The sequence below is a fragment of the Chanodichthys erythropterus genome, chromosome 8, assembly GCF_024489055.1.
Source record: "Chanodichthys erythropterus isolate Z2021 chromosome 8, ASM2448905v1, whole genome shotgun sequence".
Classification (NCBI taxonomy): Eukaryota; Metazoa; Chordata; class Actinopteri; order Cypriniformes; family Xenocyprididae; genus Chanodichthys; species Chanodichthys erythropterus.
Genome location: NC_090228.1, coordinates 40,986,651 through 41,003,216, shown reverse-complemented (window position 1 = coordinate 41,003,216; position 16,566 = coordinate 40,986,651). Strand labels below are relative to the sequence as shown.

At 37.3% G+C, this 16,566-nt stretch overlaps 1 protein-coding gene across 5 annotated transcripts in view; it reads right to left on the bottom strand.

The window, feature by feature from the left end:
- LOC137024943 (oocyte zinc finger protein XlCOF6-like) overlaps window positions 1–13,302 on the bottom strand; it is a 29,769-nt gene extending 16,467 nt beyond the window's left edge. The window contains exons 1-5 of one of the 5 annotated variants that reach the window (XM_067392907.1): window positions 13,273–13,302; window positions 10,408–10,539; window positions 8,338–9,877; window positions 8,154–8,256; window positions 4,181–6,046 (exon numbers count right to left, since the gene is read on the bottom strand). In XM_067392907.1, coding sequence (XP_067249008.1) covers window positions 5,516–6,046; window positions 8,154–8,256; window positions 8,338–9,877; window positions 10,408–10,492 — 2,259 coding nt within the window. In that variant the 5' untranslated portion in view covers window positions 10,493–10,539; window positions 13,273–13,302 and the 3' untranslated portion in view covers window positions 4,181–5,515. Of the gene's footprint in view, window positions 1–2,949; window positions 3,580–4,180; window positions 6,047–8,153; window positions 8,257–8,337; window positions 10,127–10,407; window positions 10,540–10,654; window positions 10,779–13,272 lie in introns of those variants that run through there. The other 4 variants (XM_067392909.1, XM_067392908.1, XM_067392910.1 and 1 more) reach the window with 4 other exon arrangements.
- Between the last annotated feature and the right edge of the window lie 3,264 nt (window positions 13,303–16,566).

Here is a 16,566-nt window from a genome sequence, read left to right as displayed (position 1 = left end):
TTATCACTAGACGAAACGTATAAGTAATGCAGAGTCCTGCATTATTTGTCCTCCAACTCATCGTTCATTTGAAAATCTCTGTTCAAACCCATTAGTTTTCTGAAATACGCTTCCCATTTATATATCCATAAGGTCCATGAAATCCAGCTGACTTTCCTTCTTTCCTGGCTTGCTCGATTTTCGGCCACATCGCTCGTCTTGTCAGTTTATCTTCTTTTGTTAAGACTTCTGCGAATCTGATTCCAGCATTCTTGCACACCACTGAGTCTTTCGTTCTTTTCCACACCTCATCCCTCACTCCTCTACGAGCAAAGAGAATGATTGTTTCTCTGGATCCGTTCACCTCTTTTCTTCCCACCCGATGCACAACATCCACCGCGTCACACATGTTGGAAGCGAATTCAGGAGTAATTTTAACAAGAAACTGGAGTACATCATCCCTTATGTTTTCATCAGGCTTTTCTTTCATTCCTTTGATGCGGAGGTACCATCTTCTCTTATATCTCTCCTGGTCTAAGACACGACTTTTCAGATCACCGTTTTCTTTAGTGAGCATGTCTATTTGCTTTTCCATCATGTTCACTTTTTCTCTAAATTCTTTCAACTCTTTGGCCTGAATCTGCACAGCCTTTGCTACGGTGGTGATCATGGCACTGTGTTGTTTTAGTTGCGCGCTAATGTCTTCGTACTGCTCGTCAACTTTAATACTAAGTGCTTTGATTGCTTCAAGGATAGCAGTGCTAAGTACATTGGCGGATGGGTCAATTTTTGACTTTTTCCCCGCCTGATATTTTATCGGGGTGAGTGGATCCGAGTTACCTCTCTCTCTTTTGCTTGAGACATCGATGTCCATCGCATAGCTGTGTACTTCCATCTGAACTTTAAACCAGCAGCTTCAACAAGAATACGTTATCCACCTGAGAGAATCAGTGCCAGGTATATTGAACAGATAATTACAACCGATGAATGGAGTATAGAAGCATCAGTTATTAATTAATTCTGGACACATTAATGGAGCAGAAAAAAGTCGACTGCTCAGTCCACCATCTTGCCCAGAACCCCCCAATTACAATGATATGTTATTAATGACTGAACACAAAAACATTATAAGGGGGTGAATCAGTTAATGCATTCACACATTCTATATTACCTTAGTGTTGACCATTGTACAGTACAGGCTGTTAAATTCACAGTAGCTTACCAGTGACAATGTTTAGGACGCTGCAGTCTCTTGCATCAGTATTCTCATCCACAACAACGGAGTAATTTTTCCCACGGATCTTTTGTAGCACAGAGATATGTTGCTCGAACACTCGGGGTAGGTGAAGTTGACTTCAAAGGGGATGCGGACACCATGGATGGGGTTGCTACAAGACAGGGCCGCATTCCAAACAGCAATAAAGAGAAAATACACGCACACACCCACAGACACACACACAAAGACCTACATAAAGACTGTATGCACAAATATGATTGTACCTGCAAATATGAATGTATCTGCCATTGCAGTGCTTGTTGCATGTATGTGTTACTAGTGTAGAAGCGTAGAATTGACTGTAGTAGATTAGTTTTCATGTTAAACGATAGTATGAGAGTATAAAGTGTGTCTTCTTTAGATGATGGGCGACACCAGTCGAGTTTGAACTCTCCGTAAAGCTGTGAGTCCGAGCTATTCACTCATGTATGTGCATTTCTGTCAAATGCATCGTTCAATTTTAATAGTACCATGAAGAAAATACACCTGATTTGACATTCCATAAATTATGCAAATTAATCTGTGAGACAGGACAAAGGAAAGTGGAAAACCGCCAAAATTGCAACACTATCATTGGCGGACGTTATCAAGAAGGCGTTCTGGTCTCTTGTCTTTAAAACACTATGAAACGCATCTCTTGGTTGCACAAGTTTTCCTGTCGTCAAGCTTTCGACGCTCCAACCCCGGAGTCAAACTCGCTTCTTCTGAGCAGTCGAGTTTTTCAATTGCTTTATGCTTTGATGCTATAATAGGAAGTTATTCTTGTGGCCAAAGAATAACTCTGTTTATAATATTCTATGAGAAGTTGACTGTTTGCTGGACAAACATAGTTTCTCTAGATAATTATTAAACCAGAACTAATCGTATAGGTAATTGATTATAATTTGTTGTAATTAATTCACAATATATCTTTAATTCCCCCTTGGCTCGGTATATGCATCATCATAAATCATAAAGCTTTATGATTTATCATATTCATATATCTAACCCATAAATTGATTAGTAACTGTACAAACCGCTGCGACATGATGTTGCATTGGTAGGCATACACCAAAAACAACCACAATGTTTGACGTTTACGTTTTACATGCCATGAGAAAGTCACATAAACAACATGAAATCCAGAACAGTCAGACTGAAATGGATTTCCAGAAATGCGATTTGAATAGGATTTCAAACCTCTTTAAACGACACAAGGCGAGGAACTTATCTAGCGAAACGATTGGTCATTTTTAAAAAAATGTCCACTATGGGGAGAATAATCCTGGAATGTTTTCATCAAAAACCTTAATTTCTTTTCGACTGAAGAAAGAAGGACCTGAACATCTTGGATGACATGGGGGTGAGTAAATTATCTGGCAAAATTTATTTGAAAGTGAACTAATCCTTTAATATATGGAATGTATCGACACCTCTATACAATAACAATTAGACACCACCTACCATAACCACTCACTATTTGAATATATAGCAGAGGTCACAGGTGTTCATATGTACATGATACAAGAAAATAATAGCCTCAAGGAAAAGTATAAAGAAGTGAAGAATGCAAATAAAAGTGACTATGGAGGTGGACAATCATAACTGGTGCACATTCAGTTATGATGTGAACATTTGAAATGCCTGCTTTTTTTTTCTAAACCTATCAAGCTCAGAACATTGCACTTTCTTTTCAGAATGAGTTTGCAAATGACACTTCAGGTCTCTTCGATATGTGAAACTCTTTTCACACTGAAGACATGTGAAAGGCTTCTCTCCAGTGTGAAGTCTCATATGAGTCTGAAGGTTCCCCTTAACTGTAAAACACTTTCCACACTGAGGACAAATGAAAGGCTTCTCTCCGGTGTGAACTCTCATGTGAACCTCAAGGTTTGCTTTTTGTGAGGATCTCATTCCACAGAATTTGCAGGTGAAAGGCTTCTCTCCGGTGTGAACTCTCACATGGACTTCAAGTGATGATTTATATGTAAAACACTGTCCACACTGAGGGCATGTGTGAGGCTTCTCTCCAGTGTGATGTTTCATGTGGACCTTAAGGTTTTGTTTTTGAGTGAAACTTTTTCCACACTGTTGACAGGTGAAAGGCTTCTCTCCAGTATGAATTCTCATGTGGACTTCAAGGTTTTGTTTTTGACTGAAACTCTTTCCACATTGACGGCAGGTGGAATAACTGTTAGATTCTGTTTTTGGATCTCTTTTTTGTGAGGAAGACTTTTCTGTCTGTGTAGATTGTTCTCCATTTATGAAATCATGATGTTTCTCATACTGATGTTTCCCTTCAATTTCACTCAGTTCTTGACTCTCCTCTTTCAGCACCTTCAGACCTAAAGTGAAAACAATTCAAATACAAATCAACATCAGTTTAATGACACAGTTCAATGGTCTTACCTGTAATTATATCATTATTGTAATACATGCTTTAGTTTAACAATTAAAATAACTATGCAAGCGTTTCGCTTCAGCAAATCACAATACACTGGGCCGGAACCAGGAAGTCAAACTGGCCGTTTAAATGACAATCGAAACAGCAGAGTAGAACAAAGGTAAAATATGAGAATACAGCGGGGTTTTTTTAAAACTAAGAATTTAGACATGTTAAACCGTGCCATAAACACAATCAAGCCTATAAAAAAGTGAACCACCCCTTTAAGTAAAGATAGTTTGACTTCCCACGGCACTTTGTACACAAGTGATTGTTAACTACACTTTTTATTACAGTTATGTTATCATCCAACTTTGCATGTGGGGATGATACCACAAAAGCATTAACTGCAACCCTCCTGCTACTGCTATTTTGAGATTTAACTGCATATCATACACTAGAGTTGTGTAAAATAACCAGTTTTATTGAAAGTAACACACTAAAATTGGACAGAAAATACATTAATATTAAATATCAATATATTTGTAATGGAATGACTCAGATGGTATAACAATACAACAGTTGAGAGTTTACTGCAGCAATGTAGAATAAACAGATGCAGGTGAGTAAACTGTAAATTGCAAAGTTCAATGGAGTGACAGTTTTACTGTCCTTGCAGAGGTTGTGGATCTTGGAACTGGAGAGAAAGCACACACCTTGAGTGAACACTGGACACTCTAAAGGTAAGTCACATACATGGAACAGGTACACACAGAGAGGATTGGGGAAGATGTGTCACAATAGGAAATTGTACGAAACGTAGGAGCATTGTCGCTGGAACATGGAATACAGGTTTGCAGTTCTTACTCAAAACGAAACCAGACAACTATGAAGCTTGAGGTGTGTGTTTAAATACAAAGACATGTTGTTAACTTGAATGGTGTCTGTTTTTGACCAATTGTCAAATTGTGTTGTGTGTAATGGTAATTTGTGGGAAATTTCGATGCTTTTAATAAGAGCAACTAAAACTGAATCAGAAGACGTTTCCGTGTCATTGGTCTCCCCTCTTCCCCCTCCACTCTCCACTACACAGCTTAACCACTCCCACTTTTGTAGCATTTTTCAAAACTGGTGAGACCAGACTGCTGCTGAAACAGGGAGTTTCATGGCCCTTTAAGACCTACTGTAATGCACTGATCTAATATAATGTTACACATCCAATGTTTTTCTCCAACAGTTAAAACGTTAGTTCCCCCAAAACTGAAATTTCTGTCATTAAGTACTCACCCTCATGTCGTCCAAGACCTTTGTTTGTCTTCAGGACACAAATTAAGATATTTTTGATGAAATCCGAGGGTATCTGATCCACACAAAGGCAGCAACAACATTGTACCTCTTGACGTCCAGAAAGGTACTAAAGACATCGTTAAAACTTTCGACGTGACCACAGTGGTTCAACCTTAATATTATGAAGCCACGAGAATACTTTTTGTGCAAAAAAACAACGAAATTACGACTTTATTAAAATATTTTGTCTGTCCCGTCATAATGCTATGCTATTTTCATTGCAGAGCTTCAGTGTTTACACCCGAATGGCAGCTCTGGTCACATGAGCAGCATGATGCATACATGTGATGCTGATGCAGGAGCAATGATGCCAATGTGTGGATCAGATACCCTTGGATCTCATCAAAAATATCTTAATTTGTGTTCTGAAGACAAACAAAGGTTTTATGCGTTTGGGATGACATGAGGGTGAGTAACCAAACATTCATTGAAGACATAACAACAGATAATGTTTACATGATTACTCAGTAATAAAGTAATCAAGGTAATCATACAAAAAAACAAACCAACAATAAAATAAACACAATGTAATGTTGCCTAAACCAGCAGCACTACTTGAAAAGAAATTCCGCCCTCTGTTCTCCATTCTGACTTGCAAATTTCTCAATGACCTTCTGGTTAAAGTCAGTCATCTCAGTCACCAGTTTCTTTTCCATTGACAGCATGGCCAATGCATTCAGCATCTCCTGGTTCATGTTGTTTCTCAAAAAAGTCTTAATCCTTTTCAAGGTTGAGAAGCACCTCTTAGCTTCTGTTGTGGTTGTGGGTGTGGTGATGAGGATCTTTAGAAGAGTGACAGTCTCTGAAAAGACTACTTCAAGATTGTTCTCCATAAACAGCTGGAGTAGGTCCACAGCACCATAACAGCCTCTGAAATCTTCCTTGCAGTAGATGAGACTAAGCTCTGTCTTCAGCTTACTCCCATTGAGCACTGGATAGGCCTTCAAAGTCCTGCTCAGTGCATCTTCTGGAAATGTTATCTTGAACTGTTCAAACTTGTCCCCTTGCAGCAAGGTGGCACTAACAAGGTGGTTTGTGAAGGAGAACCGTTCCATGGTGTGTCTCAGTATGGTATCGCATACCTACAGTGAAGGATAAAAACAATTTAACAATTTAAAATTACTAGTTTAAGTTATAAAGGGAGAAGAGTTTCAATGTTTGAATCCATAATTTCACAGAACCTCATACACAGACAGAATTTTAAAATATCAGCTATTTATATCAATGAAATTCAGAGATGAAGGTCGTAATACTAATGTTGTCCACTAAAGGATAACAAATCCTTTTAGATCTGAAATCACGTACTTCCTTACCATACAGCAGGAGAAAACAGTATGTGACAAAAGTAGGATGTCCAAAATCATAACAGTTTTCATAAAAGAGAAGGCAAAATGTACCTGGATGACCTACTTCCGGCAAGATTTTGAAGTGTGCATACGATGGATACTTTACTATGTCATGAGGCCATGGGAGAGGATTTGTGCAGTGAAGCGATGTAATTGACGCTGGTAGGTCACATGATAACGACAGCGTGACAAATGTAGTATGTCCAGATTACATTAATACTACACTTTTATACCATATAGAACAGGGATGGACAACTCCGGTCCTGGAGGGCCAGTGTCCTGCAGAGTTTATCTCCATCCCTGATAAAAACTGACTTGCCTATAACTTTCTACTAATCCTAAAGGCCTTGATTAGCTGGTTCAGGTGTGTTTGATTAGGGTTGGAGCTAAACTCTACTGGATACTGGCCCTCCAGGACCGGAGTTGTCCATCCCTGATATAGAATTTACTTCTTTAACAGTCATAAAGTAATTACATATTCAAAATAAGTACCTACTCAAGAGAGTAGATGTTGACCGATTCATCAGTTTTGACGATTAATCACCGCCGATAGTTTTTCCGGGTTGCGTTCGTTACTGGAGCACCTGAGAAGGGTGTGCTGTCATCTTACAGTACGAGAGTGGCCTCTAGAGGTGAAATAAAAATGATCACTGGTGCCTCGTGCTGTTTATATTGACATGTGATGCTGCACGCAGCAGGGACTGAGCACAAGCTGCACGGAAAGCGCCTACAGATGCGGGTTTAAACCACAGACAGACATCGAAAAGGTATGTATAAAGTAAACGTTGATCATATCATTAAAATGCAATAAATTTGTTGACTATATACTGCATTAGCTGAGAATGAACAGCTGAATGTATGTTTGTTGTCGAGGCTGAGAGGATGCCATTAGTAACTCAAGGCAGCAGTTAAAACAATGTAACGAAAACGCAAATCTGACCAAAATGTTTAATGTCATGATTGTAACCATGTATTTGCATTAGTTTATATACAGCTGGATGCTTTTATGCATTCGTTAGCTGACGAAGTTGCATTTTTAAAGCTATTGACATGAGAAAGAAATTTAATATGTTCATGCAGACATATAAACAAACCAGAAACGCATTCATTTTCAGTTCTTTTTGTATCACTGCAATTCATATTTTGTTATTTTGATTAGATAAACATCAAGTGTTCTAAAATAGAAGCAAAAGTGTGAGACTATACATATAATAATAATATACATTTATGTCATTTCAATGCTCTGGCCTTTGCGTAGATATTTAAAGGTGGCCATGAATTTATTTGAAACAATTTTAATAATAATTAATTATTTAATAATAATATAAATTATTAAATAATTCAACTTGCGTAACGAATGCAGCGCCAGTTCCATTTTTTTCGTAAGTAGAATAGGGAAGGTGTAGGACATACAGCGTAAGCTTTTTGAAGAATACGGAAGTGCCATTTTGGCGGAACCACTTGGAAGGCAATCATTTGTTTATATAAAGCATATACATGTAAAAAAACGACCAATTGTTTCGCTAGATAAGACCCTTATTCCTCGTCTGGTATCGTTTAAAGCCCTTTGAAGATGCACTGAAACTGTAATTTTGACCTTCAACCATCTGGAAGCCATTGAAGTCCACTATAAGGAGAATAATCCTGGCATGTTTTCATCAAAAACCTTAATTTCTTTTCGACTGAAGAAAGAAGGACATGAACATCTTGGATGACATGGGGGTGAGTAAATTATCTGGAAAATTTTATTTGAAAGTGAACTAATCCTTTAAATGTTGGAGCACAAGATAAAATAATAAAAATACCATACTGCAGTGTAACATGGACTGCAAGAAAAACTCACCTCTGCTGCAATCCTTTTATGGACCTCTGGACTTAGCGACCGGCGCCTCTTCACTTGAGAACCACCTGCACTGCTTTGGTCAACCAGGGAATGGAGAGAATTTCTGCAAAGGAGTAAGAAAATGTATAAATTATAATAATAATAATAATAACAAAAATCAGAAAATAAAGAACAAAGCTGCTACCTGATCTTCTTTATGTCCTGCTGGAACTGCTGGATGCTCTTCTTGATGTGGTCCGAATCTATGTCCTTCTTCTGGAGTTTAGTATAGAGGAGGTCCACATGCGGCATGATGTTATGGAAAAGTTGCAGAAAGAACTTAAAATCTTGATCCTCAAGCAGCATTGCAAAGGCTCTTGCCTCTCTGATGGTAATGAGGTCAAAGTCACCTGAGTCTTGTATGGTTTCAAAACAGCAGATGAGGTCCTCTCTGTACTCAAACACGGTATTGATGGCACAGCTGTGAAAGTTCCATCTAACATCACTTGAATTTGGTAGTCTCTGGGCCACTACTTTATCAAGAACATCTGTGCGCTTGGGTGATCTCGAAAAAAAGCTGGCAAATCCTTCAAGGTCAGAGAAAAAAATTCTCACTTTGGGTATGTGAGACGTGGCCTGTTGCATTATTAGACTGAGTTCATGTGCATAGCAGTGGATGTAGTGGGCATTTGGGTACACATCTTGTATCTTCCTTTGAACACCTGCAGTGGAACGCCTCATCACGCTGGCTCCATCATATGATTGGGAGATAAGTTTACTCTTCTGATTCTCAGGAAGGATGACAGCAAGACGCTCTTTAAGTGCTGCAGCGATGGAATCAGCTGTAGCTGAATGCAGTGGGATAAATTCAAAAAACCTCTCCTGGACATTGCTTTTGGCATCAATGTAGCGCAGCACAAGCACAAATTGGCACTGTGTGGCAATTTCAGTGGTCTCATCGACCTGGATTGAGAGAAAATCGCTGTTCTGTGCTTCTTTGATTATGTGTTCCTTCGCAACAGACAACATACATTCCAACAGCTCGTCCTGCATGATTTTCGAAGTTCCCTTAAACTTCTCAAGGTGCTCTTTCAACACTCCATCAAGGGAAGCAACAAAGTCCACCAAGCCACGGAATATCCCGGGATCATCTGAACTCTCTCTCTCATCATGGCCATGCAAAGCCAGCTCAAATGCACCACAAAATTTCACACAGTCTATTATTCTAGACAGGATGTGTCGATTTTTTATGACCTCTTCATTGTGCCTTCTAATGCCAATCCTGTAGTTTTCACCTAGCTGTTCAGCAAGGCTAACTTTCCCAAAAATCTGTAGCCTCATAGCGTTGTCAAGATGGCTGCGGCTACTTTCATGCCGTTTGCACTTTTCAGAAAGATGTTTTAAGTCACGTACCCCTGTCGTTGCCCAGGGCGTTTCGGTGCCAGGACTTTGAAACAGCAAACAGGGAAAACAAAAAAAGGCGTGACTTACATCACATCCAGTTAGCCAACTCCATTTGCCATAAGAAGTGGTGGTGAATCCCCGAGTGTAAGCTCGCCCACGATTATTTGACTGCTGCTGAATTTGCAAGTTGGGTCGATCCGGTCCAAGCTCCTTGATCCTTTTTTTTTCTTTGTGTGAACGGCTTGTAAAAGGGTATGTTTGTAAGGATAAAACTGAATTTTCTTTCATCTGGATATTGTGCTTGCTTCCACATTGATCAGTACCAGTCAACTGACAAGCTGCTGAGCGGGAATGAGAGTCATTGAGAACGGTCCAATCACATGAGGCCAAAAATATAAAACAATATTGATTCGCTAAAATCATTAGTTTACGGACCTGCATACACACTCATTTGGTCGGCGCCCCACACACAGATATAAACAAAATACAATTTAGATTTTTTTTTAAATACATTTTAATATGACTAACAGTCAAAAAGTGTAACAAATTTTTTTATTAATTTGTGATATATTTAACTTATTGTTAAAATGTTAAAGTAGCGGCACCCCTGCGCCCCCTATTGACCAGCCGCCACTGTTGGGAAATATAAATAGTGCAACAAATCGACACGTTCAATGCAAATCAACCACGTCGTTCCAGCTTTAGATTCAATGAATATCTAATCATGTCTGCCCACATGAGGCGACCCACTCCATGTTATATAAAACTGCTTTAGTAAGGACACTCATATGACATTCTTGAAAAATATCATTAATTTCTGAAGATGTCAACATCTTAAATGACTGATTTCAGCTTTGAGAATGAAACCAACCTGTTTGTGTCTCAGTATCTTCTTGTTTCAGGCTGAATACTTCTTCAATCTTCAAGTCTTCAATCTCTTCTTTAATAAACGCCATCTTTATAATAGTGTGACATGGATCTCAGCTGCTTCACCAGGACTTTTCTGTTTAAGATGAGAATAATTAACAAGAAAGTAAAAATCCAAATTAAATCTCTGTTATAAAAAAGTTAACATGATCATTATAAAGGTCTTTAAACAATAAAACACATTCACTTACACATATTTGAGATTTGGAATATCAGGTAGATGATGACACAGAAAATTTGGGAATATTTTAAATAAAAAAGGAAAAACGGATCTAAAGCTATACGTCTGTCATACAGCGCTGTTGTGGCTGCAGGTTGTGTCGCCATGGAAATAATAAAGTGAAACATTCTAAAATAAAATACCTTTTAAAAAAAGGTGCATTTTAAACGTATATGTGAAAAGGATAATATTTTGGCTTTCTTTATTTATGTTTGTCTTTCTTCAGAATTTTTTTTTTTTTTCAAACCAAAATTATATCTAATGTCAAAATAATTTTATGTTTTTACTTTTTTACTAGTGGGTGCAGGACACTGTAGGTAATTTATCTTAGTGAGGATAGCAAAATAAACTGAAATTTATACCCAAAAATTCTTCATACAGTGGACTACCAGTAAAACTGATAAAAATTTGGGACCAAAAATTATTCAGACACTTTGACTGACCATGTTTTGCTGTCATAATTAAGATTATTTTTTTCTGACAGTTCAACTCTGAGATCTTGTCATATTTTATTACCATTTTTTAAACTATAGTGAATAAATTGTAATAATGAATGAAATGTTTTGGTTTGACTGTATATAACAAAAGTTTCTGAAATTTGATTAATTTTACATAGAAATATTTAAATGTGTTTATGTCAGAGAACCTTTACATCTTTTATACAGATACTGAAATGACATACACTGTGTGGTACAGTACAAATATTTTGAGTGTGCCTTATTCTGTCCCTTATTTTCCAATAATTTTCTAATATTTTCCGAGATTGTTATTTATTTTCCTTTCCTGAAGTTAGCAACCACGTTTACATACCAGCGGTGGTTTGGTTACCTGAAAATCGGTTTTCAAAGTGCAAAGATACCATTGTCATCTGTGTAAACTGCAAAAACGTGAATCTGTAAAAATGGTGACGGCATGCTCATGCGTATTACGTGTTTAGTCTATCGTATCAACCTTATTTTTCAATGCAGAATTAAGGTGTTTTCTGTGAATGTGCGAAACTTCCGATTTATTAGCTGATATATGGAAATAATGAGAAGAATATCAAAAGTGCAATACACTATAAATAAAGCGGATATGCATGCGTGTGTGCTCTGTAAAAGAATGCATAAGGGCAGACACGTAATCTTTCTTTACAAAGTGACATCACCTACTTGTCTGGCATGCGTAATACAGTGTTTTTCCTCAATTTAAAAAAAATAAATAAAAAATTGCCATCCAAATGAAAATGTAAAAACACATTATGAAGCACTGTCAAAAGCATGCCAAGCCAAAAGATGGAGATACAACCCTAACTGTAAAGCCATGCTAGCCAATCAGAAGCCTGAAATAAAGGTTATTATTGGTTCCAGTTCCGACGTCACAAGCCAAACTCCAGTTTTACCGGCTACATGGCAACACTGCAGGAGTTTTCAAAAAGGTTAAGTTTCAGTGACCGGATACTGCGTTTGCATGTGAATGAACAGCCAAATCGCTGAGAAAGCTGTGGTTTTGAAAAAGTCTGTGTGAACAGAGCCTGATATGGCCTTAAATTACCTGATTAGCTAAAACAACATTCAAAACTAGCACTGCAAATTAATAAAAGAACAAATTATATAGAGTTATGATTTATATTTAATCACCTATCTTGGAGTCCCTACATTGGGTTCCCGTCAGGTTTCGTGTAGATTTTAAAATTCTTATGTTGACTTATAAGGCCTTACACGACTTAGCCCCACATTATCTATCTGAGCTTTTAACAGTTTATACTCCCAGGCGTGAGCTCCGTTCTTCGGAGTTAGGCCTCCTGACCATTCCCACGACTCGTATGCGCACGATAGGTGACAGGGCTTTCTCTTCCTATGCTCCAAAACTTTGGAACTCTCTCCCCTGTGATATTAGACATGCAAACTCTGTGTTTTTTTAAAAAAAAAAAGTGTTTTTAAAGTTTCTCTTAAAACTTATTTTTTTAGACTTGCTTATATGTAATTTGTATTTTTACTATTTTGTATCTATTTATCTATCTATTTACTATTTTTACTAATCTATCTTTATTGTGTATTGACTGTTTATTTCTTTGTACTATGTGTAAAGCGCTTTGAGAATACCCTTTTAAAGGCGCTATATAAAATAAAGTTTATTATTATTATTATTATATTTGTATTTAATGATTTTTTGGAAACATTTAATAGATTCTATTTTCATCAAACTATTTGCTATTGGTTTGTAAAAGTTGTCATTACACATGGTTGTTGCATTTACACGGGTTTGACCAGCATGTGTCGTCAGCGTGCAGCGATTAAAGCGTTTCAAAAGTGAATCATTTTGTGAAACAATTAATTCAGTTGACTCGGACTTCCGACAAGCCCCTTTTCTTTCATCAATACTGGTCAGTAGCAGAATTAGTTTACGATAAACTAATTCAAGATAAATGGAGCTAAATGAGACGCACCTTTTCTCTTACTGTGCAGATGCGTTTTACTCACAAAAATGAACTTAATTATTGTTAGTTAAAGCATTGCAATATTATATGAAATACGTACAAACTATACGTTGGTTTGAACTGGGATTTATAGCGAATTAAACACTTTAAACGCTGGAAAAATCACAAACCTTTCCTCAGCCAAAACAGATGCAGGAGCGCGGCGCGATCTTATGACGTCACATCACCAGACCAAAAGAAAAGTCCTGATCGTACGCTGATGTCTAAAACAAGTTAGTATGAATGTATGTATTTATTAATTACTTGCTTGCTTGCAATCTCTTGAACACAGAAAGGCAATAATAACATCAGTTACAATGTAAATCAAATACTAGGAGAAACGATGATAATAAAAAGAGAAAAAAATCTCTATAATCAAGTAATATACATTTTCCATATATAATGGGTAAATACACAATATACCAAATTTTAAAGTCAAAATTATCATAAAAAACTTTTTTTCTGTGAGTCTGTATTATTGTTTTAACAATAAAAGCCAAATGACACTAAAATAATTTTAAATGCAATCATAAAATAAATGAACAATGCTCTCTCTTCCCACTTTGCACAAAACACATTTCACGTCGATATCTTTACACAACTTTGCAAACACCTGTATTCACCAGTGAGCAATCCTTTATAATAACTTCCTAATAAAAAAGTGCCTGGAAATTTTAAAGGTGCCACAGAATGGAAAATTGAATTTACCTTGGCATAGTTGAACAACAAGAGTTCAGTACATGGAAATGACATACAGTGAGTCTCAAACTCCATTGTTTCCTCCTTCTTATATAAATCTCATTTGTTTAAAAGACCTCTGAAGAACAGGCGAATCTCAACATAACTGTTAATAACTGTTTCGTAACAATCAGGATCATTAATATGTACGCCCCCAATATTTGCATATGCCAGCTCATGTTCAAGGCATTAGACAAGGGCAGGACGTCTGGATCTGTGCACAGCTGAATCATCAGATTAGGTAAGCAAGCAAGAACAATTGCGAAAAATGGCAGATGGAGCAATAATACCTGACATGATCCATGATATCATATTTTTAGTGATATTTGTAAATTGTCTTTCTAAATGTTTCGTTAGCATGTTGCTAATGTACCGTTAAATGTGGTTAAAGTTACCATAGTTTCTTACTGTATTCAAGGAGACAAGAGCCGTCGCTATTTTCATTTTTAAACACTTGCAGTCTGTGTAATTCATAAACACAACTTCATTCTTTATAAATCTCTCCAACAGTGTGTAATGTTAGCTTTAGCCACAGAGCATAGCCTCAAACTCATTCAGAATCAAATGTAAACATCAAAATAAAAACTATACTCACATGATCTGATGTATGCATGCAGCATGCATGACGAACATTTTGTAAAGATCCATTTTGAGGGTTATATTAGCTGTGTGAACTTTGTTTATCCTTTCCTCGCTTTCCTGTAGCTCAGTGGTTAGAGCATGGCACTAGCAGTGCCAAGGTCATGGGTTCGATCCCAGGGATTGCACATACTCAGATACAAATGTGTAGTATAATGCAATGTAAGTCGCTTTGGATAAAAGCGTCTGCCAAATGCATAAATGTAAATGTAAATGTAAATGTTTATGCAATGTATTATAGAGTCGCGAGCTTGGGGGCAGGGAGCGCGAGCATTAAAGGGGCAGCAGCCTGAATCGGCGCATTTATAATTATGCCCCAACATAGGCAGTTAAAAAAATGTATTAAAAAAAAAAAAATCGATGGGGTATTTCGATCTGAAGCCTTACATACACATTCAGGGGACACCTTAGACTTATATTACATCTTGTGAAAAAACTTTCTAGGGCACCTTTAAAGGTCTATTTCCAATTGACATCCTGAAATTTTGATTTCCAGTGGCCTAATTGTGTATTTTTTATCTATCAGCATTATGTAAAGTGTCCTTGAGTTCTTGAAATCTTCTATATAAATAAAACTTATTATTAAATAAAAAAATTTCAGTTGGATCATATACTTTAGCATCAGGGCTGGCACCAAGGTATGGCACATCAGGGTGTATAAACCCAGGAGACAATTCACTGTACTGCTGTAGAACTTCTGGCTCAAGGACAATAATCTTTTCGTGGCAGATGTTTGCCGTACACCCCTCAGAATCCCGACTGCAGGCTCCTCGCAACTCATTGTATACTTCCCCAAATCTACTGGCAGTCAAGCGTGGATGGCACAATTACTTCCAGAGTGTATTCACTGATTGCTCTCTTTGTGTTCTTCTCAATAATGCATGATAATTCACAAGTGACCACCAAACTCTCAATCTGGTAAAACTTGATAACTGGGAACAAAATTTAAGTGTCTTACTAATTTATAGCCAGGTAATGGAAGTTGTGGGAATAATTTTTAGGGATTACACATTTCTCGAGTTACTACTGCTGGACATTGATAAGAGATAAGATAAGCTTGCAAATACCCGGCTGTGGTCTAAGGCCTCTTAACTGGTGTCCAAATGACTAGGTACATACTGTATTAAGTAAAATGAAATGTAAACTTTTAAGTTTGAATTAGGGTTGTCAGTAGAATAACATTTTTAATAGCAATTAAAATTGCATACATCATTTATCTTGTTTTAACACGTTCATTTTGTCATCATTTGCTTGAAGGATGATCGCAATACTTAACAGGACCACCAATACTGTCCAATACTTCAAAACACAAGCAAAGTGTGGTGGGATGTTTTGACATTCTGTTCAGTGTGTATTTCACACAGCATGATGTGTGAGGGCTCACACTCTTCAGAAACAATCACAGAATATGACAATTTTCTTAAAGCAGAACTAAGTAACTTTTTTTACCTTCATAAATAGTTTTCTAAGTCCTTACGATGGTTAATTGACTTGTAGTGGTGTGTTTGAGGCGAGCACTAACCCCATCTGGCACGTCTACGCCAGAATACAGCACTTGCAACTTGAGCTGCACCGACCCGACACAATCTCGCCTCATGTTCACGTTCACGCGAGAGTGACAAAATGCTTTACAGTAATTCAAAAACAATGTATATATTATGACTTTATAAGACAATTTCGAAAATTACCCACCTCCATTGAGTGTACTGTATTTGCAAATTACCCACCTCCTCTTTCTTGTACTGTATTTGCAAAACTATTGTGCTGGCGAGTGTTGTAGTCATTGTAGTCCAGAGCTGCGCTTGGAGTATTTATGACAGTGTCATTCACTGAAGGAAACTGTAGGGGGAGCTTCGCGAATCTTGCTTAGTTCTGCTTTAATATTGTTTTAAACCTACACAGACACTAGAATGAATAATTCACTAAAAACTGAAAAGACTGAAAATGTTAGTGGCATAAAGTGATCTGATCGCAAACAGAGAAGCAAAAACAGGTTAAAGGGTTACGGTCTTTGCACACTGAAGGCCTTTGCACAATGAGTCTGACAT